We start from the raw sequence: 25,830 nt of genomic DNA, 5'->3' as shown, positions 1-25,830 counted from the left end.
AAAGTGGGATCCGAACCACTATGTGCCTCCACCGGGTATCGAACCCGGGACCCCTTGATTACAAGGCAACGACGCTACCACTGCGCCATCGGGGAGGCCCCCGGTTAGTAAAGGAATTAGTTAGCTGCTTTGCAATATCTGATATGTATAAAAGTAACAAATTAATTTCCTTTATGTAATTAATAATAACAGTAATAATAATAATATATTTTTAATTGAGTTATTTATTTTTACTTTTAATAACGTTACAAATATGTATATCGTATAATTTACACATATGTTTGTGGGGGAGGGGGTTTGTAGATGAAGAACTATCTCCCCCCCACCAGTTTTCAATGATTTCGCACCCTGGAAGAAACATATAGCGAGAGAAAGGGTTAAAGGGACAGAGCAAGAAAGACAGGTAAAGGGGGATGGAGCACTCGAGTACGCAGGTTTTTTTTTGGGAGGTGCTGGAATTGTAAAGGTGATACTACAGGGTGTTTCAGTGGGAAATTCCGCTTTTAAAATAGCTATAACATTCGACATAATAACATTACAATAACGCTACTGTGTGCAATTTAGAGGAAAACCGTGGGAGAATGACTTACCATCACAACAAACCAAGAACTATTCAGGATCTCCAGGCAAACATCACGGCTGAAATAAACAATATTGGCACAGACATGTTGAGGCGTGTATCAGAAAACATGGTGAAACGTGCAAGAATGTGTCTTGTCACTTTCAGTATTTGATGTGATGGTAAGTCATTCTCCCACAGTGTTCCTCTAATTTGCACACAGTAGTGTTATTGTAATGTTATTATGTCGAATGCTATAGCTACTTAAAAAGAGGGACTTCCCACTGAAACACCCAGTACATAGCTGCTCATGGACGTCCGCAGGAATATTTCCAGGGAGGGGCAAGCAAGGTAATTTTTTTCCGGGGGGCAAAGAAGGCATATTTTTTCCCCCATAATAGTGATGCTCCCTCAAAAAACACTATTTCAGTCTGAAATGATCATGTTTCTTCCAGGTAGGCTATATATAATAAATTACTTTGGCTGAAATGAAATTATGTGTGAAATATATAATTTTCAGGTGGACGTCTATTTTTCAGGGAAGGGCTGCGGCCCCTCCCCCTTCCGGACGTCCATGGCTGCTATCTAGGGGGCGGTATACACAACAAGATATTTCTTATATTTAGAAGTTTCCACTCTCAAAAATTGCAATCAGGGGCCATTTTATGGGGGAGGTTGCATTTTTCCCGAAATCTTTGAAAATGTTGATTTTTTCAAAATTTCGGAGGGGGTGTAGCACATCAGCCAGTGGGATGGAGAGAAAAGAAAATCCTGGCAACCATGGCCAGTCACCTGAAAAATGTTCCTCCCACCTTTGAACCCACCGGGACGCGTATTTACAAATCTTAAAGTGCTGCAGAACCAGATGTATATAACACTTTCTTATTGGCTGTATGAACCGGAAGTGATTATGTTCCGTGTCCATTGTTCCTTGTTTCTTCATTTACAGCAAAAGTATGGGAAAAATTAGACTTGTGATTATATAGTAATAAAGTTTGTAAACAGATTGTCGAAATTATGTTAAGAAATATACGTTTATATAATAAAATATAATGTTTAAAATGCTATACGTTGGATATACATAATTTTCTCAATAGCCATTGGTAGTTACAATTTTTGCACTGACGTGACTTTAAATAGAAAAATCATTCACTTCAAGAAGAGTTCTGATTTCTGTCTTCTAAAACATTAATTTAAATAATTTTGCTAAAAAATGAACCTTATTGTAAATGTGTTTCTTATCTTGTTGGGATGGATATCTGAAATCTACACTGTTAATTTGAACCCTGCCATCTAGCGTTAACTTGAAGGAACGCTGCATCAACTTCCGGAATGGCAGCCAATCAGTGGCCAAATATCGCTGGAGGTCCTGCAGTACTATAGTGTTTGTAAATACGCCACCGGGACTGTGTCGAAGCGCAATTAGTGATTTCAGCAACATTTGGTGGTGACGTAAAGTAATAACTTGTATCGAAATCAGAATTCGTGGGTACGAATGCTAGTTGCAATACTTGGTGCTTTGGTATTTAATCTTGTTAGCATCATCATCATGATACCCACGACCGTTGATACTAATACATTTTTCAGATGACCCTGGTTCGAATCCCGGCCAGGGCATGGGTGTTCTTTGTGATTGTCTCTTCATCAATTTCATCATATTATCATTCGTCCTCATCTTCGCGATTAGCCAAAGGTGGCAGAAAAGCGAAGTAAAATAAAGCAAATCAATCAATCAATAATACATTTTTCTGTAATCTTTGAAAGTGTCGGTTTTAGTAGTCTATTTACATAGTGGTTCGGATCCTACTTTATACCATATGTCCAGTCCCGATTAGCCTATCTGTGCATAAAGTGGACTTAAAATTTTAGTAACTCGCTGTGAAACTGGATTCCGGAGGTTGTTTATCTTTGTTCCTCCACATGTTCCATCATTATCATCATCATTCACCCCCTTCTTCTCGCATAATTTAAACAAACAAACAAACACACACACACACACACACACACACACACACACACACACACACACACACACACACACGCACACACACACGCACGCACACATGCATGTACATAAGTGCAATAGAAAAGTTCCAAAGGAAACAATGTCTGAAGAATCTTCAAAATGTGCTCAAAGAACAAACATATTGTTGAAAAATATTTTATTTGGTTTCTGATTAGAGTGCCCAATATTATGACAACTTTTGTATTTTACATAGTACCTTTATCAGGCACCAAACAAGTGCAAATATAACAATAATTAATCACAAATGTATGCTATTAATTTAGACACAGTACTTGTATTGCAAGACAAAATGTTCAATTATGATAAAACAAGTAATGAAATGTTGGGATTTACCGAAAAATAGCGAAGCATACTTGAAGTCAAATGAGTAGCTGCATTATTACAATGGACAAATTATAGACAATTTATGTGGTATGTAAACATTTGCTTGTTTTTGGCAAAAAAATTATGCAATTGTAAAAACAAAACCGTAAATTAACAATAATTTGTAAACTAATGGTGATTACAATAATAGGCATTAATTCTTATATTTTAAATCTAACAAAAGGAATTCAAAAAATTGTGTTCATTTTATGGTATAAAAAAATAGAAACTTATATTGTACAACATTCTCTTAGGGCTAAAAACATAATAATAAAATTCTAAATCAAGAACAGGTTTTAGTAAAATTTTAACGAATGCTCTGATACTACGTATATATGCACATACATTTTAGTGCAATTCTAAACTACACAGTAGTACACAAAATATCAAAGTATCACAGATATGGTAACCATCGATACCATGGGCAGGGACACTGCCCAGTCGGTTCACAGAGCCTACGAGAACAATTCACTGTTTTGTTGCATATGTTACTATTTTACTTCACACAATGTTAAAATTCAAAATAGGTAGTTTATATGTTTTAAACTTACACCGGGGTATCTTAAGTTTGTAATGCATGTCGACCACAAAACAGTGAATTGGATCAGCGAGTCCACAGGTACATGGATCCTACTAAACTTTAATAAGAACACTTCATGAACGCATCTGCTTATTTCTTATTTTGTAAACACAGAAAATACCTTACGGTGCAAGACAGTCTTTTGTGATTGGACGTATTCAAATGAGACCAGAATTTTAATTAATAAAATATTTACGATAACACACATCAATATATTATTGCAATGGATATTGCAAGACTAGTAATATAGCATAAACATGTGACAATGAGAAATTAAATTAAACATTATGTTTCATGCCATGATTCAAAAGTAAAATAAAAGCACATTATTATTGACCATTCTCTAAACGAGAGAATCGAACTTTTATTAAAGCTGTTCTTGTAAACACACAAAATAATAATATAGAAATAATTTTCTGAAAGCAAGATTCTTGATTAATGTACGTTCTTGCATTGATACCTGCAACTCAAAAGATATATTTTTGTAAAAAAGAACATTTCATTGTTGATTTTCAGGTTTGACTTATCAAAACTAAACCTTTATTACTTCCATCATTACTCGACAACCTTCCCTCCTATCATTCAGATACATTTCTTGGGAAATGTTCTGAAGATTATTAAACAGTTATATCATCAGTCATCTAGAACAAACAAACTTTATAAGGCAGTAATATCACGAAGAAATATATGGAAAATGCAAATGAGCGAGAAGAAATGTCATACAGGATATGAAAACATAAGTGACGTTTGTAAAAGACGAGAAATGTCCAGGTTCAAGGTTTGTAATGATTTCAAAGAACAGGCATAGTTAGAGCTTAGTTTGAATATTGCAAGAAGCTTTTTAGACATTAACAATATTCTCATGCACCATCTTCGAACTATTGAAATAGATTAAACTATTAAAATCATTATTACATTGATGAAGTTTGTGAGTGTTTGTATGTGTACTTCTTTTAATCAGAGAAAGAGAATATTAGCTTTGTGTGCCGATCATTCCAGTTAGCGAACATTTTTCAGTTAGTGAGATTGATGATTGTAGTTCAATATCCCTAGGTACAATTTCCTGTATAGAAACTGCCAGGGAAATACAACACTACCTCCTAGTATATATATTTCTATATCTTCTTCTACACATTCTAACATAATATTTAAGGTTACCTGAGATTACATAGATCAAATTACTAAAAATTAACTAATACAAAATAAACTTAAAATCGCAGAAATAAATTAATGCTCAATACCGTGAATTCGTTTAAGCTTTATAGTATTTGGTTGTCTTTATAAACCAAAAGAGCAAAACGTACTATAATTTTGGAAGTCTTGAAAACTAAAAAAATTGATAGGTATCAATTTTTATTAATAAAGTTAAAGCTCATCGGACTAGAATCGTAAATACAAGTCATAGTCACGTGACAAAAATATAGACTAGATATATCACTTTAATTGTGGAAATCTCAATTTTAGAATTCATCTGCTTCAATGTAAAGAATGAATATAATGTTCAGTTATTGTTCTTAATAAACCAATAATCAAGAAAATATAAAAATGTTGCTACTTTCCATCTTAGAAACAGTTATATTAATCTTATAGGAATTAAGTTATTCACTTGTGAATATCATATAGGATTACTGTAATTATCACTAGCAGATATACGAAAAATAGTTTTTCTATTGAAAACATTTTTGTAAGCTATTGAAAGAATGGTCCACAATGTTCAAGTAATCATAAATTTCAATATTTTTCTATAAAAAATTGAAATATTTGAACATAAACGGTGACAAGAACACACAATATAAAATTATCTTCAAATTCAATCATTTGTTTTGCAGTTTGTTGTGCACAAAATGGACGGAATGGAGATTTCATAGTTGTAACTCGTTGCAAGGTGCGTGTCAACCCACACACACACACGCACATAATATGGTAAAAATCTATAACGTGATAACATCATACCATATAAATATAAACTGCACGCCTATATTCAGTTCTCTGCATAAACAACTGCATAGGTGCATTGTTAGAAACTCAAACCACGCAACAATGGTGCAATAAAACATATTTGGACACATCACTCAGGAATAGAATGAAATCTATTTACAAAATTTATGTACAAATATACATAAGAATTTTTACCCAGTGGAATTAGGTAAATGTTTCACACAAATGTAATTCGTTCAGAGCACTTATCTTCCACATGTTTTATTAATCACAGTGCTGTTGCATTGTCTATCCAAAATCCGTGTAGATTTATCATTTATTCTTATGCATTCTTCCACACAAGTAGTTTGATGGAGGATAAAGTTTTTCAGTTAATACACACACATGCATACAAAAACACAGACACACACACACACCTATGCTAACTCTAACAATTCACATTATATACAATATGCACACACCGACTATAGCTACTGTATTCAGTAGTCCACTCCAGTTGTGGAAATTTGTAAGGTCTAGTTTATGTTTTATACTACAGTATGCCACAAAATAATTACGATCAACTCGAAACACTACACTTTGGCTTCCTGTCGTTTTATCGAACGCTGAGTGTGGACGGAACATGAATGTAGGCTATATGCACTTGAATAACCACTTGTTTCTCCTGCATAGTACAAATAAAGACACTTGTTATAAACTTATGGTGTTAAGTGAATTAGTGGCATTTGAGTGTTGCACCTGGATAGTAAGTCGTCAGCTGTTGGTCAATACAAAAGTATACTACTCACTGCCATTTAGTAGAGATGTGTGTATTAGTAACTGAATAATTCCATAAAAGTTAACAATATCTCAAACCAAACATTAACTGTTAATATATTTTATCTTGTATTGTCTTGGCGATTTTCAACTGGTTGTCGGAAATGAACGATTCAATTGTGTTCGGATAACATCGTTCATTTCCGTGTCTCAAGAACCCGAGCGCCAACAGCACATTGCCAAAGCTGCTCTAAGAGCACAGTTTACTCATCAGCGAAGGTTCCAAAATTAAATGTAATGAAAGAGGAAACAAAGCTAAAAATGTATTTCATGTGAATTTGATGAAATAGAAGTGTTTTAATTGTTTGGTAAACCCAAAACACACAAAGGAAGAATTACGTTTGGCAACGTTGCTACAGCACAGGCGAAGTTTACCGTGCAACTGAAATGTCACTATCAACAGGGAACACATCCACGAAGACGATTGGCAGAAAAAAATAGCTTTCAAGGTCAGTAGCCATTTGGGCTGGCGGTTAGTATAGGCCTAGTTGATATCTCTCATTTCTGATTTGTCGTTGCACAGGCAGTAATCACCTGTAATTTAGAAAAGTCTTCATAGACTCCCTCTTTTAAAGATGTGGCAAACTAAATTAGGTAATGGGAATTCTACTGTTACTCACAAACAACACATCGCAACTTATCAGTAAGTACCCTTTGAATTTTTAGGCATAAATTATTTGTGCATTTGATTCAAACTGACGATCTTATAGAATTAGCCAGGTACATGGTAGCGCAGCGTGAAAATAATAATAATAATAATAATAATAATAATAAAATACAAGTTCAAAGCGGTGACACCAACTACAGTCAATAGATTTCTACTTTTGTTAGAACTGAGGTGCATTTGTATTGGATCATTAAAATAAGCGTTAAGAGAAACGTATCAAATATGAATTACCAAATATATACTCTTCACTATAAACGAATGGTATAAAAAGGTTGCTTGTTCAGAATGAAAAACACATCTGGTAGTAAAAACGTCGTCCAAGTACACTATTAGTTTATTTTCTCCTCATAGAAAATGTGACAGCCTTTCAATAGATTATAATTTCATCACAAGTTCTGAAAGTATTTGGGAGTAGTTGTGTTCCACATTGAGTGATGGTAATGACACGGACTTGTCACCGTCCCTTAGGGAAACCATAGCCAGAACCTGGAAGAAGAGTTTACTTGTAGTAACACAATTTGAATGAACTTGAAAAAAATTCTATGGACATAAACGAAACCAGAGAAAATTATCGACATACTTAGTACATGCAAATTACTTCAGTTTAAGTTAAATATAAAAAAAAATACACTTTATGTACAAGGGAACTAACGATTCGTTAATGAATATTATTATTCAGGTAATATTAGCACTACATTTTGGTTATTTATACTGTTTAGAGAAGGGAGAATGTAATAGTATGTTATACTTTGTATTTTGACCTCTTAGTATCACAATTAATAATATTGGTGAGTAATGAATAAGTTTTAAAAATTGAGTAAGGAAGTTTTTAACAGACATATTATATTTTCTTGTTAGGAGGCTGTCTTTTTATATAACCGATAGATATAAATTAGATAAGAGGATTGAAAAAAGTTCATCTTTATGATAAAGCAATAATTGTTTGCCAACTAATTCGCAAATTAAATTTAAAGGTGAAGGCAAGAATAAATTATGTTTAAAACTGTCTTATAAAGTGCAAAATGCACATCTGCAATATACAGGGCGATGCAAATTGTCCATGGCCATTTTGATTAATTTTTCTCTTGCATCCTATGTGTTTTTAAGGAATAGGTTTTTACGTAATCTGGTGCAGAAGTTGTCTGCAGCTTGTTTGGCGTTTTGTTTCAATGGACCATATTACTGTCACTCTTGAAGATTGAGTTCACACAAAGCCTGTTCAAAACCATTGAATTTTTCATCGGAAGGGAGAACTTTAAGAATTGTGACAGCAGCTATGAAACAAAATTGTGATACGTATCGTACATCAATGTAAAGATGAGTTTTCGGAGAATACATCTATATAACACATACCTTACAGATGAGAATGTAAAGAATAAATGGAGTAGGAAATCGAGTAATGCGAATGCTCCTAAAAGCGTCCGATCCGGAATAGCAACCAATGGGCGGCGGCGCTGCAGTCACATGAGGCTGTTGGTTTCCCATCATCCATAGCAGCAGCGTGACAGCACTTCAGATCTGCTGAGCTTCGGGCCGGCTTCGGCTGCGTTTGGAACTAGAATATCTAGATTTTCTTAAAAATGCATGATTTTCTTATTAGGTTATTATTTATCTTATTTTCTGTAAGGTGTGTGATATATAGACGTATTCTCAGAAATCTCATATTTACATTGATGTACGATACACATCACAATTTTGTTTCATACGTCTGTCACAATCATTATAGCTACTCCTTCTGATGGAAAATTCAATGCATTGAAATAGGAAAGAAACACATGACCGCTTTGACACAAATCGTGCTCTGTCGTCTGCTGTGACGTCACCACTAATATGGTCCAGTCTTGACGCTCACATTGGGTAAAATAAAGTGCATGTACAGTGGCATCCATTAGTATTGCTCGGTAAATTGTCAATGACTATTTTCATTAATTTTCCTCTTACATCCTGTGTGGTTTTAAGCAATGGATTTTTATGTATGCTGGTGCAGAAGTTGTCAACAGCTTATTTTGAGTTTTCTTTTAATTCTTGAAGCTCTTATTGGGTCACATGAAGTGCACGAACATGGTGATGGACAATTTGCATGGTTATACTCATGGACTACACTGTACATGGTGATGGACAATTTGCTTGGTAATACTTATGCATCCCACTGTACATGTGAATCGATGATATAATTTCATGGGCCGTCATGCATGTAAGTTTACCACTCTCGTTCTCCTCTTACACTGAAACACAATACATGCAGAAGCAACAGTTCGATGGACCTTGCAGCAGTCTCTCTAATGGACGTTTCTGGGCCGAGCGAGAAGAGGGGGGATGGAGAGTAGAAGAAGAAGAAAGAGAGAGAGAGAGAGAAATAAAGTAATCATCGATTTGCTTGAAATACATCTTGCACACGGCATGTTCCATCGATTTATACGTCAAAATACCCCACGGCAGCCACGCAGCAAGCAGGGAAATCAACTTCCGACTTGGCGACAAACACCATTACTTATTAATCACGGAATAATATCATTATCCCAGAAAAGTGTTGTCCTTCGCAAGGTAATAATACACCACCATCTCTACGCATTTGTCTTTCTTCGTTCATATTCATTGTCACATATGCAAATCGCACCACATACCAGAGTAGGCAGAAATATGTAACTTTCTCCATATATAAAAAGGCACTACTAATATTAAGGAGATGCACCGAAACACATCAAAAGTATAGAGTCATAAGAAGCATCATGACAGTGAAGAATCCCCACTGAATTTAACCCATCATGAAGACCGTACTTGAAACGAGCATCCTCCGAGTATGCTCTTGCAGTGCGGTCTTGAAGTCGTGGACTGAAGTGAAAGTCTTTCGAATTGCACCTCGACTGCAGCGCCAAATACGATCAGTAGATACAACTGAGTACTCGTTGTTTTCCCCGCGTTTTAAACACTTGTTTATCACCATAGAAATCACATAGCATTTTCAAATGTTCGTACACATACATTTCCACACATTAGAAGAACTTTAACCAACAACTTGCTGGCCCATAACGTATATTTAACCTGTGTTGCTGCCTTTCTACCTCCGTGATTTTAAACAAATGAACAACGCGTGTCGAAATCACGTGACCTAGTCAGCATCCATCTGTACTGCGAGCTGTGCACTTGCGTACTTCTGTTCTTGGCGTTTTCGAACTGTACTAGGTGACGCCACTTTCGTCAAGACCATACTTCAAGTCTGTGCTTTGTACCTTTCGGACAGAGCCTTAGTATTACGCTTAGGGGAGTATTATTTTACTGTTCTCTTGGGAATATCAAACTTCCGATGGCGTAGAAAAACACATGAACGGAAATTGGACACGTCGAAGATTTGATTTGTCGTAGGGAAAAGTCGAAAACTCCCATTTGATTAGCCGTAACTTGAAGTTGTTGCGTCTTTTCTCAATAAGAAATGCATGGGAATCTGAAAATTCTTATTTATCATATTTTTCAACGCTTCCACTTGCAACATGGGGAGAAATTCATACTCTCCGGTGTAATTAATGGATGATTTTTTTTTAAGGGAGAACATTCGGCTCTAAAATGGAGGATATCATAAAGTATCAGCCGACTTCCATGGCGGAGTAGTTAGCACAGCGCGATACGACGCTAGAGTTCTCGGTTTCGTTGAAACCCATTTAGTCCTCAGAGAGTTGGCCCTGTATAATGTGACAGATGCATATCGTATCGTACCCAAGGTATTGGGTAAGAAGCTACAAGTCTTATGTCATTCTTAACATAGCAGGAAGCAGAGAACTAATGCGGAATAAGCAATTAGGCAAGCGTTAGGTTAGTGACTTGAGAGACGGCTAGGGAATGAGCGTTGGAATCGTGATGGAGCGAGATCAGTTCGCGAGAATACGAGAGAGAGTAAGGACTGCGGATTGTGAGAGAGAGAGAGAGAGAAGGGAAGTGGGAAGTGATTATTGGACAATAGTGCGTGAACAGATTGAATTCTGACAGGAAGGTCAGAAAAGTAACAATTGAGAGGACAATGTAGGAATAACCTTCATCTATTTGTGAGGAAAGTATTATCTCTTCGTACCAATATCCATATCGGTTCAGCCTTATAATCAAGGGGTCCCAGGTTCGATACCTGGAGGCACATAGTGGTTCGGATCCCACTTTAAACTGTAGGTCCAGTTCCGATTAGCCTTACTGTGCATAAAGTGGACTTAAAACATCAAATCAAATCATATCGGTTCAGTCATGGAGAGTACAGAAATCCAATTGTTGCACATGTGAATTCTTTTTCCATTACTTTGAATGTAACCTCTCGCACATCATACTTTGGGCTAAGCGAGTGATAACCATCTGGAAGATGAATGACGAATAGCTACATCACCTAATCGAAGATTCAAGGTTCTTGGTTCTATTCCAGCACAGCTTTAGCATTGCGTTACGATACTATAGCCTAAGTGTTGACGCACCCAAAATTTTAATTTCAATCAACGATTCCGCGATTGCAAAGAAGTATAGACACAAAATGAAATATTTTCATCGTTCTCTAAACTAATATAATGACGATCTTCGAAAGAGCTTTATAAAAAAAAAAAAACTTGGAATTATTGACATACTGAGACTCTCTTTATCCATCACTAACAAAGAGCCAGGTCTCTTACACTGAGGAGGTACCAAAGCAACTTTAAAGCGACTAGAGATCTCGCACCAGAGCGACAGTATATGAACATGGAAACTCGCGCCATTAGAAAACATCTGAACATCTCTTTGAATTATACCGCTATCAACAGGTTAGTTTCGATTAGGAGAATGTTTTCCTATGAAAAATGGCTAGAAGGTATTGGTTGCATATGACCTCCATATCCTTAATAACTGTAAAGATGTAACAGTAAATTCATAATTGGCGGGTTCAGGAATGAACTTGATAGCAGATGGGGGCGGCTGAAGGGGCCATAGCCCCCTCCGAAATTTTGAAAAAGTAACCTTTTCACTAAAACTCGGAATGTAAGCCCTATAAAATAACCCAGTTGCCATTTTTGAGAGTGGACGTTCTAAATATATAAGATATCTTATTGTGTATGCCTCCCACTATAAAGTAGCCAGGGACGCCAAACTTTGAAAAACATCGGGTTCTTATAAGTTTAAAAAATCTCACGTTCTCCCTTCCATGTATAGTGATATTAATGCAGACCATACTCGCTATTTCAAATCTGTTATTTACTGATTTCAATACGCTAATATATAACAATAACTGTTAAAGTTATTTGAAGAAATAGTCAAGGTATCAATTTCAAGCACTAGCATATATTGTATTTACCGTACAAGAATATTACAGATAGACAAAAACGAACAAGAAAAATCAACGTCCATGCTGTCGAGACTGATAACACAGAATACTCTGTGATTTACCACACGTACTACTCACCAACATTGATAAGTTCTACACTCAGCCACTAGTTGGCAGCACCAAACAAATAAACATCATAGAATGCAGTGTTTCTATTATTCTTAACAATAACAAATATAATCATAATAATAATAATAACAAGACAAATTATTAGGTGCGCTATGATCCCACGGCCCTATAAGTTGCGCCACTGAAAGCATGCACGTATATAATTCCAGCCTATCCCGAAAAAGGAAATCCTGCGTGGCTACGCCAGTGCTTGGTAGGGGCGATTTTACCGCGTAAGCCAATTCCAACCAATATTTACTCAGCAATATGTAGCACGACTCTGTTGTCTACACGGATAAACGTGCACAGGGCGAAAATTTGGGTCCCAGTCTCGAATAAGTTAACGATGCTTATTATTTTCTTCAGTCATTATTATATATTTTCATTGATAAACCTAACAATGTAAAGATATGACAAGAAGTGGGGAAAGACGTACGAAGAAACAGGAGCATTTCCTGTCATGCCGCTTGTGTTGAGCGAGGAATATGTAAATATGTGCTAAGAGCAGTAAGGTCGTTATTTATTTATTTAATTTTGATTTGAAATGCAGAGCTCAATACACAATTAACCTTAGCTTACTAGAGGGGGCTGGGGGCACCACCTTTACTTTTTCAATTTTTCAAATGTGAAGACTTATATATAAAATTGATAATAAATTACATTTTTCACTCGAGTGTTCCAAATATTTCTCTATTAAGTTTGTTCATAAAACTATAAATTAATGTGCATAGGAGGCAAAATTCAAATATCAGGCACCCCTTCTGGATGCGTATTTTTCGAGTCATTCACGTGAGTGACAGTGTACAGATGGTTTGTAATGCTGATATTTTTTGTAGTTATTATAATTAATACATAACTGCACCTATATAATTAAAAAAAGCATTAATATGTTTTTCGTGAGTTTTAGTGAATGGTAACATGTGCGTGTGACACTCTATCAATAATTGATCATTATTCTTACTAATTATGATACCTTTTGTAATTATTATAATTAATAAATAAATGTACATTTATAATGAACAAAGGAAGAATAACAAAATGTTTTCTTGAATTTTAGTGGTAAAGAAAAAGTGTGGTCCTGTAAGGGCACCCCCTCACGTAAGTAATAATAATGATAATAATTGACATTTGGTCTCACAATATTTGCAAAATACGCATAATGTTTTATACCAATGAGATAGAGGATAGCTTAGCCCTACATATATAATACTGAAGTACAATTATAGATTAAATCTAATGTATGCGAAAACTTGTGTAGGCATTTGGGAGGGGACATTACCCCCATTGCCCTTCCCGTGGAACACCGCGAGTGATAGCGAACTAACCTTAATCTTCATTGGCTGATTGCACAACGTGAAGAGATTAGGTTTGTTATGTAGTTAACACAAGAACACATTTTTCACAAAAAGTGAATATGCGGTGAATGTTGGGGGAAAAAAAGATTATAATTTTCAGGATACGTACATGGTAAAAACATAAATTTGTTCTCGTAAAAACAAGAACATTAGAAGCTGGTCGATAAACCTTCACATTTCCACGAGGCGATTTCCCCATCTCTTTTATTCCAATCGATTCTGTGTCGACCCTGCACGAATACTACGTAAGTACGCATGTAATGACGTTTCTGTTGTAACATGTTGCAATGCAATGACACTCCCAGAGAGGAGAAAATACGTCATAACGCTTTCTGAGTGCAATATTACTCAGGTTATATAGAAATAATCAAACGTACTAATTCAGGGCCATGCGGGTGTGAGGAACGACGATATCTGGAGACATCCAAATGCCAACCTCACATCTACCTGGACTGCATATTGCAGACTAACGAGGTTCTGGCGTCTGGACTCACAGCCGGTATAATCCTCTGTGGGAGCTGTCCCTTTGGGTTTGTGTTCCTTTCATCAATTTCATTTATCACCATTCATTATCATCTTCGCAATTAATTAAAAGTGGGAGAAATGCGAGGTAAAATAAACCAAATAAATAAATAAATTAATTTTTCAGGGTCATTAACAACCGGAGGAGGGAGGGTCAAGAGTGGACCATAGCTCCCTTGCGAAACGAATGCCACACACAAATTTAATTGAGATAATAATTTGGGTTAATTATTATGAAGGACTGATAATTATAAGTAAGACAGATTGCTGCAGGAACGCGATAATTTGAAACTGGGACGATGTTTTGAGGAAAGATTGCCTTGTTTAACCCCCAATCTCCGGAAATAAACTTCCTCGTTTATCATCCCCCCCACCCGCCTGGATGAATCCGGCGGACACCCTTGTTCTTAGTCACATTAAACTTTTCTCGGAAAGACTGAAATTGAAACATTCCAACATTATATTTATTACATTTATTTTTCAGTAAATTCTATCACTATTGATATTACTAAATGTTTTTTTTATCTTATAGAGATAATGAAATTAACGTCATTAATATGAGACATTTTGTCCCTAGGAAGGGAAGTGCTTCGAATGCCAATTGAAACTGCAGGTTCAGTCCACGATTAGCTTTTTGTGCATAAAATGGACTTAAAACTTAAACAATCAGCTTATGTAATCAGAATAAGGTTATGGCGCTAACCAAGGGGACGTCTGGGAAGGCCTTAAAGCCTCCCATGGTTTCAACCACAGAAAAGAATTCATACTTCGTTGAATTCTGGCTCTCAGGTAGATACACTACCGACAAAAAGTTTAAGACCACCATGAAAAACGCCCAAAAAAATAGTATGGAGTGTTGTATGGAACAAACGGATCCTCTCCAAGACAGACGTTACGATGATACACATGGAAAATGCAATGTAGTCTAGTTTGAACCTCGCAAGACGCGAAACCATTTTTTTTTCCGAATGTGTAGCATGTAGTTGGCAAAATGGGAAGTGACAAAAACGTTGCTGAAGCTGGCAACATTGCAGCTGTGTGCGTGAAACCGGTCAGTACGGTAGCCAGCCTCATGTGCATCCTTATCAGTGGCTCAGGATCAGTTGCTGTTCATGCAGGCGACATTGCGAGCCCATTATTGTGTGTGAGGTGTGCAAGGTAAGTGGAGCTGTGTGAAATGGCCCGTCATCGTGGGGAACAGGCGATTTCGGTTGAAAAGTGTGCTGTGATATGTGCACTGAAAAATGAAGGTTATCCGGAACGCGAAATAGCAAGAAAACTTAATATTTCCAAGACTGGTGTTCATTGTGCATTGGACAGATACCGTAAAACCAACAGTCATGCTGACCATGCACGTAGTGGAAGACCCCGTGTAACGTCTGCAGCTGACGATAGATATATTACAGTAACTAGCAAATGGAACAGGCGCCTAACAGCATCAGTTATCGCTGCTTCCCTGAATAACAGCAGAGTGACGCCTGCGTCTGTGTCAACGGTGAAGAATAGGTTGCGTGAAGAAGGGCTGCATGACAGAGTAGCTGCTAGAAAGCCATTGTTACGACGTGTGAACAAGACGAAACGATTGGCCTGGGCTAAAACGCACCAAGGTTGGACTGTGGATAACTGGAAACGGGTACTCTGGACCGACGAATCCAAATATGAATTATTTGGCAGCAATAGGCGAAACTTTGTGCGTCGAAAGGTCGGCGAGAGAATGAAAGAAGAGTGTCTTGTTCCCACAGTGAAACATGGGGGTGGAAGTGTAATGGTTTCGGGATGTTTTGCCGGAAACCAGATTGGGGACCTTCATAAAATTCAGGGAACATCGGTAAAAGAAGGGTATCATCAGATATTGGTGCACCATGCCATCCCCTCTGGTCGTCGTCTTGTTGCTAATGGGTTTATTTTTCAACAAGATAATGATCCCAAACATTCATCCAAATTGTGTACGCAGTATTTGGAACGCAAGGCAACAGAAGGGGCATTAGTTCTCATGACGTGGCCACCACAGTCTGCTGATCTTTCACCAATTGAACTGCTATGGGACCAAATCGTTAGGGACATCAGGAAGAAGTTACCCAGCAACACTCAACACCTATGGGAATTCATAAACGATGCCTGGCGTAACATTCAACCATCCCATCTGGAAAAACTATTGGAGCGCATGCCACGTGTTTGCGATGCTGTCATTAAGGCCCATGGCGGACATATTGATGAAAGCATAATATGAGGTGACATTCGTATGTATAGTGGATGTATCTATGTTTGTACATTGCCAAGAAGATTCTTACATCTGTTTCTTGTACATTAATTACGAAATACACTCATTTCTACTGATTTTTGGCACTTTTTCCTGGTGGTCTTAAACTTTTTTGTCGGTAGTGTATATCGAAGTAATAGTCATATGGAAATCTTGCATTTCTCGAATAAAGCCCCTATCACACGGAACTGGATTTCTAGTTGGAATGCCCTAGTTGGCGATGAACTGACTTTCTGGGTAGTAATCATGGCCGCCTGGCTGACTGCTTGACTGGTTTTGAGGAATAGGACATGTTCTAATTGCTACTAACTTCTTCGACTAGATTCTGTGGAACAGCCAATCAGAGCAAAGTTTGGCCATGTGAAGATAATCTGTGAGTTTGTAAAGTAGCCTTTTTTTGTCTGTGGCTTCCGAGTGCATACAACACGAAAGGCATGTTTACAATTGAAAAAGCTAAAATATTCTTCCATACGTGCATAGTAAACGTTGTAAAGTATGTATTTTATCAGCGCCGTTCTGCTCTACCTAAAACCATTTAATGCGATGCGATATTTTTCTCGGTTGGATAGTTATCGTATTTTAAAAGTGTGAAGTGATACGTTGTTTACATCTCGCGCGGCCGCCATTATGGGAACGAAATACTATCGACAAGTACGTTGTAACAAGTACCGTGTGAGGCGAAAACTAGCAAATGGGTAGCCAGTCCAGCGTCAACTAGAGCATTCCAACTAGAAATCCAGTTCCGTGTGATAGGGGCTTAAAATGTAACAGAAAGCAACTCTAGCAATAAAATTATGATATTGTAAATCTGGGAAATTCAGGAAAGTAGATTTAGACTGGAGATTGGAATGTGACCTAACTAAGAAAATTCACGCAGCTGGCAAAGAGATTACTGCAAAATTTGAATACGCGACCGAACGTACCACCTACAAAACGTACCAGCGTTCACTACCCTTCACTACCTGCAGTGAAGAGTCTTCTAATGAGTCTAAAAATATTTGCGATACGACAAAACGTACCATTTGATGGTTTTGCTGATTTCCATCACACTTTATCCACGCTTTGGACTGGCAAAATGACTATATAATGCACATATATATCTATTTTGGTGTGCTTAAAATCAGCTGTGGTTAAGCTGTCGTCCACATTTTTTCTTTTGTTTCATCTTTTCGTTCTAACCTAGCCTAGCCTAACCTAACCTAACCTAACCTACCCTAACCTAACCTTTGTCGTGTAGAGTATCGTTGTAAATCTTGATAATTGGAGTGTCTTCCTCTCGAACCCTTTTCTTCCCCTCTTGCATACGCTTCTTTACATCTAACTGATCATCATTCGGGACTCCACAAACGTGATCGATCACTCGACGGGCCACTAACCACTTTATTCTCTTTTGATTTTAAGTTCAAGCGTTTTCCTTGAAGTGGTACGTTTTGTCGCGGAGTAAATATTTTGAAGGTAGGTGTTTATCTGAGTGGTACGTTTCGTCGCGAAAACCCTAGTAGTACGTTTTGTCGCTGGTACGTTCTGTCGGGACACCTCAAAATTTGATCAACAATTGTGTGAATTAGAAACCTCGGCTGAAAAGTTCATCCTGGGAAATCCAGACTCGAATAGACACGATTTGGAAACGTTTTGCCAAGAAGCAGCAGCTAGAAGCGTAAAAGATGCCCCTCACTTTGGAAAAATTGCTTCGTGAAGAGCTTACATCAAATGTGACTGATTCCACTCAAAAGAAATCGAAATTTTATTCATATCTTGCTTTCGGTTGCGATGTTTTTAACTGGCTACAAACTGTAATTACCTGATATTGGCCGCGTTTATATGCTATGACGTTTTATATGATTGAGACTTCAACCACTTAACGAGGGTATCTACCTGGATGTGAGACATAAATAGTTAGGTTAGAGATTGTAAGCAGATGCGTTAAGGGCTGTAAGTAGTTAGTTAAGAACGTAAATAGCTATAATAAGGTTGTACATATTAGTTTAAGTTAGGAATAATCAGCTGTGTGTGCAACCTAATGTTGAAATGTGGCCAGTTTTAAATCATTACTGAACTTGAAGCAGCCAAACAAATCTTTGACAAGCGTTTCCGTTCATTTTTGTGAAAGGTAGAACACTGATGCATTAGCACAAACTGAGAAGTGACCTTTGATGGAGTGAGTTTACTTTGTAGTATAAGTCTGAAGACAGCGTATGTGATGATATGAGGTTCCTGAAAAGGACAAAAAGTGGCGACTTGGAATTCCTAAGACAAGACAGTCTAAACTTCAGCCAACTGATAGAAAACTAAAGTTGACTAAACAAGTTGAAATGAGAGTGAAAGAGACACTTTAAGATTATTAATAGCTCAATGTAGATGACACTAAGCGAAGACCAAACATTAAATAAAATTTAAATCTGATACTTGTGTTTCTGTTCTTTACATTTTTTGTAGTACCTGCTTACACAAAGATAAAACAGCCACCGATGATCCTTGGTTCGGTCCTGGTCTGGGTATAGATTATTATTTGTGTTTCGTTTATTACTTTCATCTGATCCATCATCATTCATTCTCATTGGAAATATTAATCCAAACACAAGAACTAAATATTGAGATTATAGAAAAATAGCTGAATTTTTTAACATAATGCAAGGCTCTGCAAAGTTATACAGGGCATCTATAAAATAACTCCGCTGTTTTGAAGCTAAATATTTTATTAAAAACTGAAACTCAGTTATCCCTAAACTAAATGTTATCAAGTTTTGTTTACAATTTAGTAAATCCCAATGTGTGCCCCGTTTGTAGCACGGCACACATCCAAACGATAACATCTTCTTGCCAAGTTCTGGCCAGCATGTCTGGGGTGATGGTTGCCACAGATGCGATAATTATTTGCCTTAGATGGTTGAAATCTTGAATTTTCTTCGCATAAACCATGTTCTTCACATGTTCCCATAGGAAAAAGTCTAAGGGAGTAAGGTCCGGACTTCTTGGAGGCCATGGAATAGGCCCTTTCCTTCCAATCCACACTAAACACCACGATACTCGTGTCGAAATTTTCGCTGTACAGTAATAACAGATCCAGTTTCTACAAGCCACATCACACACTGCGCCTTCTGTTGTGGCGTCGCCGTTGCACTGAACTGCACCGACTGTGTTCGGCTCGGCTCGGCCACTTCAAGGTCAACGCTGCGCAGCGTTGCCAAACTTTGTTGGAATAAACTCCAAACGGCGTGAATAAAACTTGATGAGCTACTGATTTCAAAGTAATAAACTAATCTGAGTTATCTAATACCGTTTGCGCGTTATCATAGTTAAAAACCCAGGAGTTCTTTTATAGACACCTTGTATAATCCATGGCTACAATATGTTGTTGCAATTAACTACTGTACAGTTCAAAAATTGCGATACTTGGAATTATGCCATGTCGTGAGGCAGTTGTAAGGGCTTCGTTACGTAATCGCCATGAAGTGGAGCAGCTAGTGAATATCAAGTTTCATGAAAGACATTCTGAAGCTTGCGGAAATAAACATTTCTTGAATTCCATTGTAGAATGCAAAATGTTGCCAAGAAAAATAGTGCGCTCTGTGAAAGTTTGTCGGTATTTTAAGGTGACAAATTGTAAACGTGATTTAGCCAACCTATTGAAAAATATATAGTGAAATTTACAGAGCTGAACAAAAAATATTCATCAACTGAAACAGACTTGCCTGATTCTGATTGATTAAGAGACACCTGTCTCGCGGGACAGTCCCCGTGGCCACAAGAGCATGTTCCAACGTGACACGCACAGCCAATGGTTCGTGCAAGGAACATGTAGCCAGTTTCTTTGCAAAATAGTTAATGTATTGACTTCAATGGGACTTGAATTACACCAAATGCAATTCCTCATGTTGTGATACACTACTGTTCCACGTGGTCGTTGAGCATCATTGCATAGCCCTAGTGCAGTGGTCTTCTACGTTTGTCCTACAGCAGGTCATTTTAACATTCCATAAGGAACTGACGTGCCGCACTGTTTCAGGCACGTTCACAGAGGCAGTGGGCTCCCCGATGGCACAGTGGTTGCGTCCTTGCCTTGTAATCGAGAGGTTCCGGGTTCGATACCCGGTGGAGGCACATAGTGATTCGGATCCCACTTCAAACTGTAGGTCCAGCCCTGATTAGCCTTACTGTGCGTAAAGTGGACTTTAAACACAAAATCAATCAATCACAGAGGCAGTGGTAGCTTTATTACATGGTTTCTGTTGTTCAAAATACATTCATTACTATACTTCCTTTCTGAAACACACCAGCATGGGCACTGGCGTACGCAGAGGAAGGGCTGATGGGGCACCCTCCGAAATTTTGAGAAAATTGAAAATGAAAACAGGAAAGAAACTTGGAAGAAAACACAGTGATAAATGCAACCTCTCCTCAAAATGACCCCCATTATCATTTATGAGAGTAGAATGTTCTAAATATATGAAATATCTTATTGTGTATCTGACCCTCCTTAAACGCAGCTATGTACTACTATCCACCTTTACAATTCCAGCCTCCTCCGAAGAAATATCTTCAGTACGCCAGTGAGCATGCGTAATTAAGTATTGTAAACACTGAATCGAGGTTAGGCACTTCAACACAAAAAATAGCATAATGAAACAAGACTGTTACATATTTTGTTTATAAAAAAGCACGATAACTATTCATATGTAAGAAATCTCATTTACCCCTTCAATGATAGGACTATGATTGTTTCTTGTTTTTGTTTTTTCACTAGCATGTCAATATTCGCCTTGAAGATGGGTGATGCTACCCGCAGACAGTTTTCAAGGTGTGTCCCTGTCAGTCGATTCCTCAACTTCGATTACACATTCATTTATCATTTTGGCAGACAAGAAGAGATGCAAGGGAACAGTGTATGATTTTACAGATAAAGAAGTTCTGACACCCTCACATATTTGGAATAAAACTCCATCACGTCCAGCAGAGATACGAGTTCACTCACTGCAAGGAATGCCAGCCACCACGATGACTCAGCACCATAACGTAGCCACATTTCATCCGTTTCAGTCACTGGATCGAATTGCTTTCCATATATCTCATTAAATGGTTTAGTGGGCTGCGGGTTGAAGGCCACAGCTACTGTACCCTTCATCAAATCACTTCTTACAGCAGGATAATTCCATTAGCATAAAGCATGGCTTGTCACAAAGTGGTTTTGGAAATGGGAGGATTCCTTCAAAGTATTAAGCCGACTTTAGACGAAAGCATTTCCTTTAACATTTTTGCTAGCATAAATGCTTCCAAAAATCTCAGGAGATAGTCATTTACACGGAAGCATTTCATATAACTTTTAGGTTAGCCTTTGCGATTATAATGTATAACATATACAGCATGAAAGGCACGTTGAGTTACACCATCTATGCTGAGTGCACGGTGTTTACAATTGAAGCAACTAAAATATGCTTCTATATGTGTACAGTAAACGTTATAAAGTATGTATTTAAGCAGCGCCATTGTTTTATACCTAATAACGTTTTATAAGAAAAGTTATATAGTTATATAGTTCGATAGTTATCAGCTTTTAAAAATATGAAGTGATACGCTGTTTACATCTCACGCGGCCGCCATTATATTTTCACTCGTGACCAACAGGTCGCTTCTGATTGGTTATGCTAAGAAAAATGATACGGAAATAGGAGCGTTTCTATCCTTGAGAAATGCCATGAAATATGCCATGGCATCTGAAATGCCATACAATTTCTCACTTAACACGGTAGCATTTTGGTCATGGCATAAACGTTAAAGAAAATGCTTTCGTCTAAAGCGGGCCTTACAGTGGCGATCGCAGTCTCCAGATCTCATCACTTACGACTGTTTGGAATAAAGTCAGTTGGTCAAACCGAAATCTAGATCATCCGCGTGATGTTACAGAATTTGTATGACCAAAGAGTAAGTGGCATTGTGATCCTGTAGACTCATGAATCTGATCTTAGAAAAATTACAGCTGTTTAGAAAGCTAAAATGGGAAGGAGTAGGCAGTGTGATGTTTGAAAACAATTCAATGGGGTGAGCTTAAACAAGTAAACGATTTACCGACATCTTTGTAGGTGTCGTGGTGAAACACACATCTCTGGATACAGCGGTTTAAAGCCTTTCGACATGCAGCGTTGGTCAGAAGCGTATCGAGCGTTTGGTGTGGAACGTTCTTTAGAAATTTAAAGATAGTTTCAAACGGTATGTATGCTAAATATATATTTTTCAAACTTCGAAGGCATTTTGAGATATGGTATCCAATTTTGGGGGACCTCGCCACAATCGCAGAGGATTTTTAAAATACAAGGAAGAGCATTGCGTGTTTTGGCAAATGTACACAAAACTCTTTTCAAAAAATGTCGCATACTACTTGAAACACTTACTTTTATACACGAAACGAAATCTAACAATCATCCAATGAACACAGACACTGACAATTACAATACTAGACAAATAAATAACTTTCACATTCCCAAAGTTCGGCTAACTGCATACCAAAAAGGATCATTTTGCACAGGGATCCAGTTATACAATACGTTGCCAAATAGTTATAAACATTTTGAGAGAACCACGGTTTATAGAAGTAATGTGAAAAAATTGCTATTGGAATACACATTATATTCAGTTAACGAATTTCAGGAATTAAAAGAAAATATAAAATAAATTTAGATTGTATACACACTACACAATATTGTACTTTTATAACACTAGTCCACTATTTAATAAGAACTTTAAGATTTGTTTTGTATGATTTTATACTATGTTACACTACTACTCGTACAGAAACATAGTGCCGAATTGATTTGTATATATAAATATATATTATGTGCGATGTCAACTATCTGTATTGTATATTGTATTTCGTAATGTACATGCGCCAATGCTCCTCAGCTGTACTTTCGGTCGGTATGAAAAGTTCCCAATAGACCCAATGGCTCCGCTACTGTAACGTAGCATGTTATTCGACGATATTTTGACATTGGAAGTAAGGGAGACCAGGAGGCCTCTTGCTGACAATGTACGCAGTAGTCCTGAATTCTGTTACCCGATTCAAAATTGTTTGGCGTGCCGGAGCCTTTCCATTCCTGGTATAAGCTATATAAATAGGCATTTTCTTTCTGATTTCTGATGTGGCAGTCAAGTGACCTGGAGTGCCCATAGTGAACCTTTATGAATAAAGGAAGTGCGTACCTGCTGTCCTTGATTACTCCGCGCAGTTTGGCCTCCCAGAGAGCCTGATCCCATGCGGTCAGGGATGAGTGGAAGGATGGATTCCGTCACCGTACTTATCATGCAGGGGTCGTCATCCTTTAGCACCCTCGTCAGGAACGTCGACGGAGGCTTCTTCGGTCTGTGATAGGCGAAAAGATTAAATATAAGTAGCCTAATCAAAATTAACCAAAAGGAGAAAAGCAGGAAGTACTAATACTAAAATATCAATGGAAAAAGTTATAGAAATCGGTCACCATTTTTAAGATATTACGAGTGTAGTCAATTGCTTGTTAAGAAACTGCACGAATAAGCCATTTAGAGAATACATAAACTGGGTTTTATTTTTCTATTTTGCCTATTTAAATGTTTACTATACTTTCAGTCCTTGCGTTTTTCTAGAACATATATTAAATTTTAAAATAAAATTTACAAACGAAAGAGGATAGATCATGTCAAAGTTGGTTGTAAGTTAACTTTAGACACAGATAAGAAAATCGGGGCTGGACCTAAAGTTTACAGTGAGATCCCAAACACTGTGTGTCTCAATCGGGTATATAACCGGACCCCTTGATTACAAGAGAAACACGCTCTGAGAATTGATCTTGTGTGTTCTCTATTTTCAAGTTTTCATTTACATAATATCATTGCGTAGTTAACGAATCTAAATACTAACAACGAGTCAAAAGTAATTAGACATATCATAGAAGTTATGCAAAAAAATCTTGTTCATAGTTACCAAACAATTTCTTCAAAATTACCAAATTTAGTAAAGAATACAATTTTTTGGTACATGTTAGGGATTCATCATACTATTTTTTAACATAGTATCTAACTTAATAATCAACCTTAAAAACAGCTTCCACTTGCAATATGGGAAGAAATTAATACCATGTATTCCTTACGCAGAAACAACTCCAAGTTGCTGCTAATCAAATGGAAGTTTCGACTTTTCGCACCACAAACAAAATTTTCAACCTGTCCTCCTGTATTCATAACGCAGTGACGTGCGTTGACGTCGACACCTGGGGTAGCAATCAGTGGCGTGCTCAAGGGGTTGGGGTTGGTGTGAGTCATACCCCTCCCCCCTTTAGGGCACAGTATTCCTAAAAATAGAACGTCAATAACAGGAAAAGTACACGTAACCCCCACCCCCTTTCGAAAATATAAAAGATTTGATTTGACTACTAAGCCAGAGATCCTGGGTTCGAATCTCGGCTTGGCCATGGGTATTATTTGAGTGTGTCCTTGCATCAATTATATTGTATCATCTTCGCGATTAGCCAAAAGTGGCGGAGAAGCGAAGTAAAATAAACCAAATCATGCAATCAATCAATGATTTGATTTGATTTTTGTTACTTAGGGCCGCTTTTTTCTCACATTTGATTAATTGCGAAGATGATACGGTACATTAATGAAGAGCCCATGCCCAGGTCGGGGTTCGAACCCGGAACTCCTGGTGTTGTAGCGTGCTGTGATAACCACTCCCCCACGGTTGGTTGATTTAGTGTTTTAAGTCCACTTTATGCACAGAAACAAAACAGGTAACAAATACATTTTTTTGTAGATTCTTCAATAATATTCATTTGGCTTCTTGAGTTCTGAGATTCATTTTTCATTTCAAATTATTTCATTAATCACTGCAGAGTACAACACAGGAACAAGAATGCGCGCTCATCACAGGTTCGAATCCCGGCCTGGATTGTTCGAGGTATTTCATCAATTTCATCATATCATCGCTCATCCTCATTTTCGCGATAACCAAATGTGGCAGAAGAGCGAAGTAAAATAAACCAAGCCAACAACAATATGAACGCGCGTTCTCGTGCCCAAATAAATACATCCGTTGGAGGCCAAACGATTAGTATATTTAAATAAAACACTACTAAAAGGAGAGTGAGAGAGAGAGCCTGAGTAAATATTTGTAATTTAATTATTATATATTCCATATTTTAAAAAGAAAGAAACATAACATTATTGTCTGCACATAACACTTTCCTATTTCATAAATAATAAAACTACATCCCATAAGGTTCTGAAAATACACAGAACATACATAAGTACTGCAGAAAATTTTCCCTTGAGTTTCTTAGAGATA

At 37.3% G+C, this 25,830-nt stretch overlaps 1 protein-coding gene across 1 annotated transcript in view; it reads right to left on the bottom strand.

Annotated features, from left to right (window-relative positions):
* Positions 1-2,733: 2,733 nt before the first annotated feature.
* The window catches only part of LOC145986377 (uncharacterized), a 137,832-nt gene continuing 114,735 nt past the window's right edge, over positions 2,734-25,830 (bottom strand). The window contains exons 4-5 of the mRNA XM_083120307.1: positions 23,715-23,874; positions 2,734-7,435 (exon numbers count right to left, since the gene is read on the bottom strand). Of these exons, the coding sequence (XP_082976433.1) occupies positions 7,325-7,435; positions 23,715-23,874 (271 nt within the window). The 3' untranslated portion in view covers positions 2,734-7,324. The remainder of the gene's footprint in view (positions 7,436-23,714; positions 23,875-25,830) is intronic.

This window comes from Lepisma saccharinum, chromosome 4 (genome assembly GCF_977018435.1).
Source record: "Lepisma saccharinum chromosome 4, izLepSacc3.1, whole genome shotgun sequence".
In the NCBI taxonomy this organism is placed as follows: Eukaryota; Metazoa; Arthropoda; class Insecta; order Zygentoma; family Lepismatidae; genus Lepisma; species Lepisma saccharinum.
The sequence above is the reverse complement of the archived record's forward strand: the minus strand, read 5'-3'. Positions and strand labels throughout refer to the sequence as shown.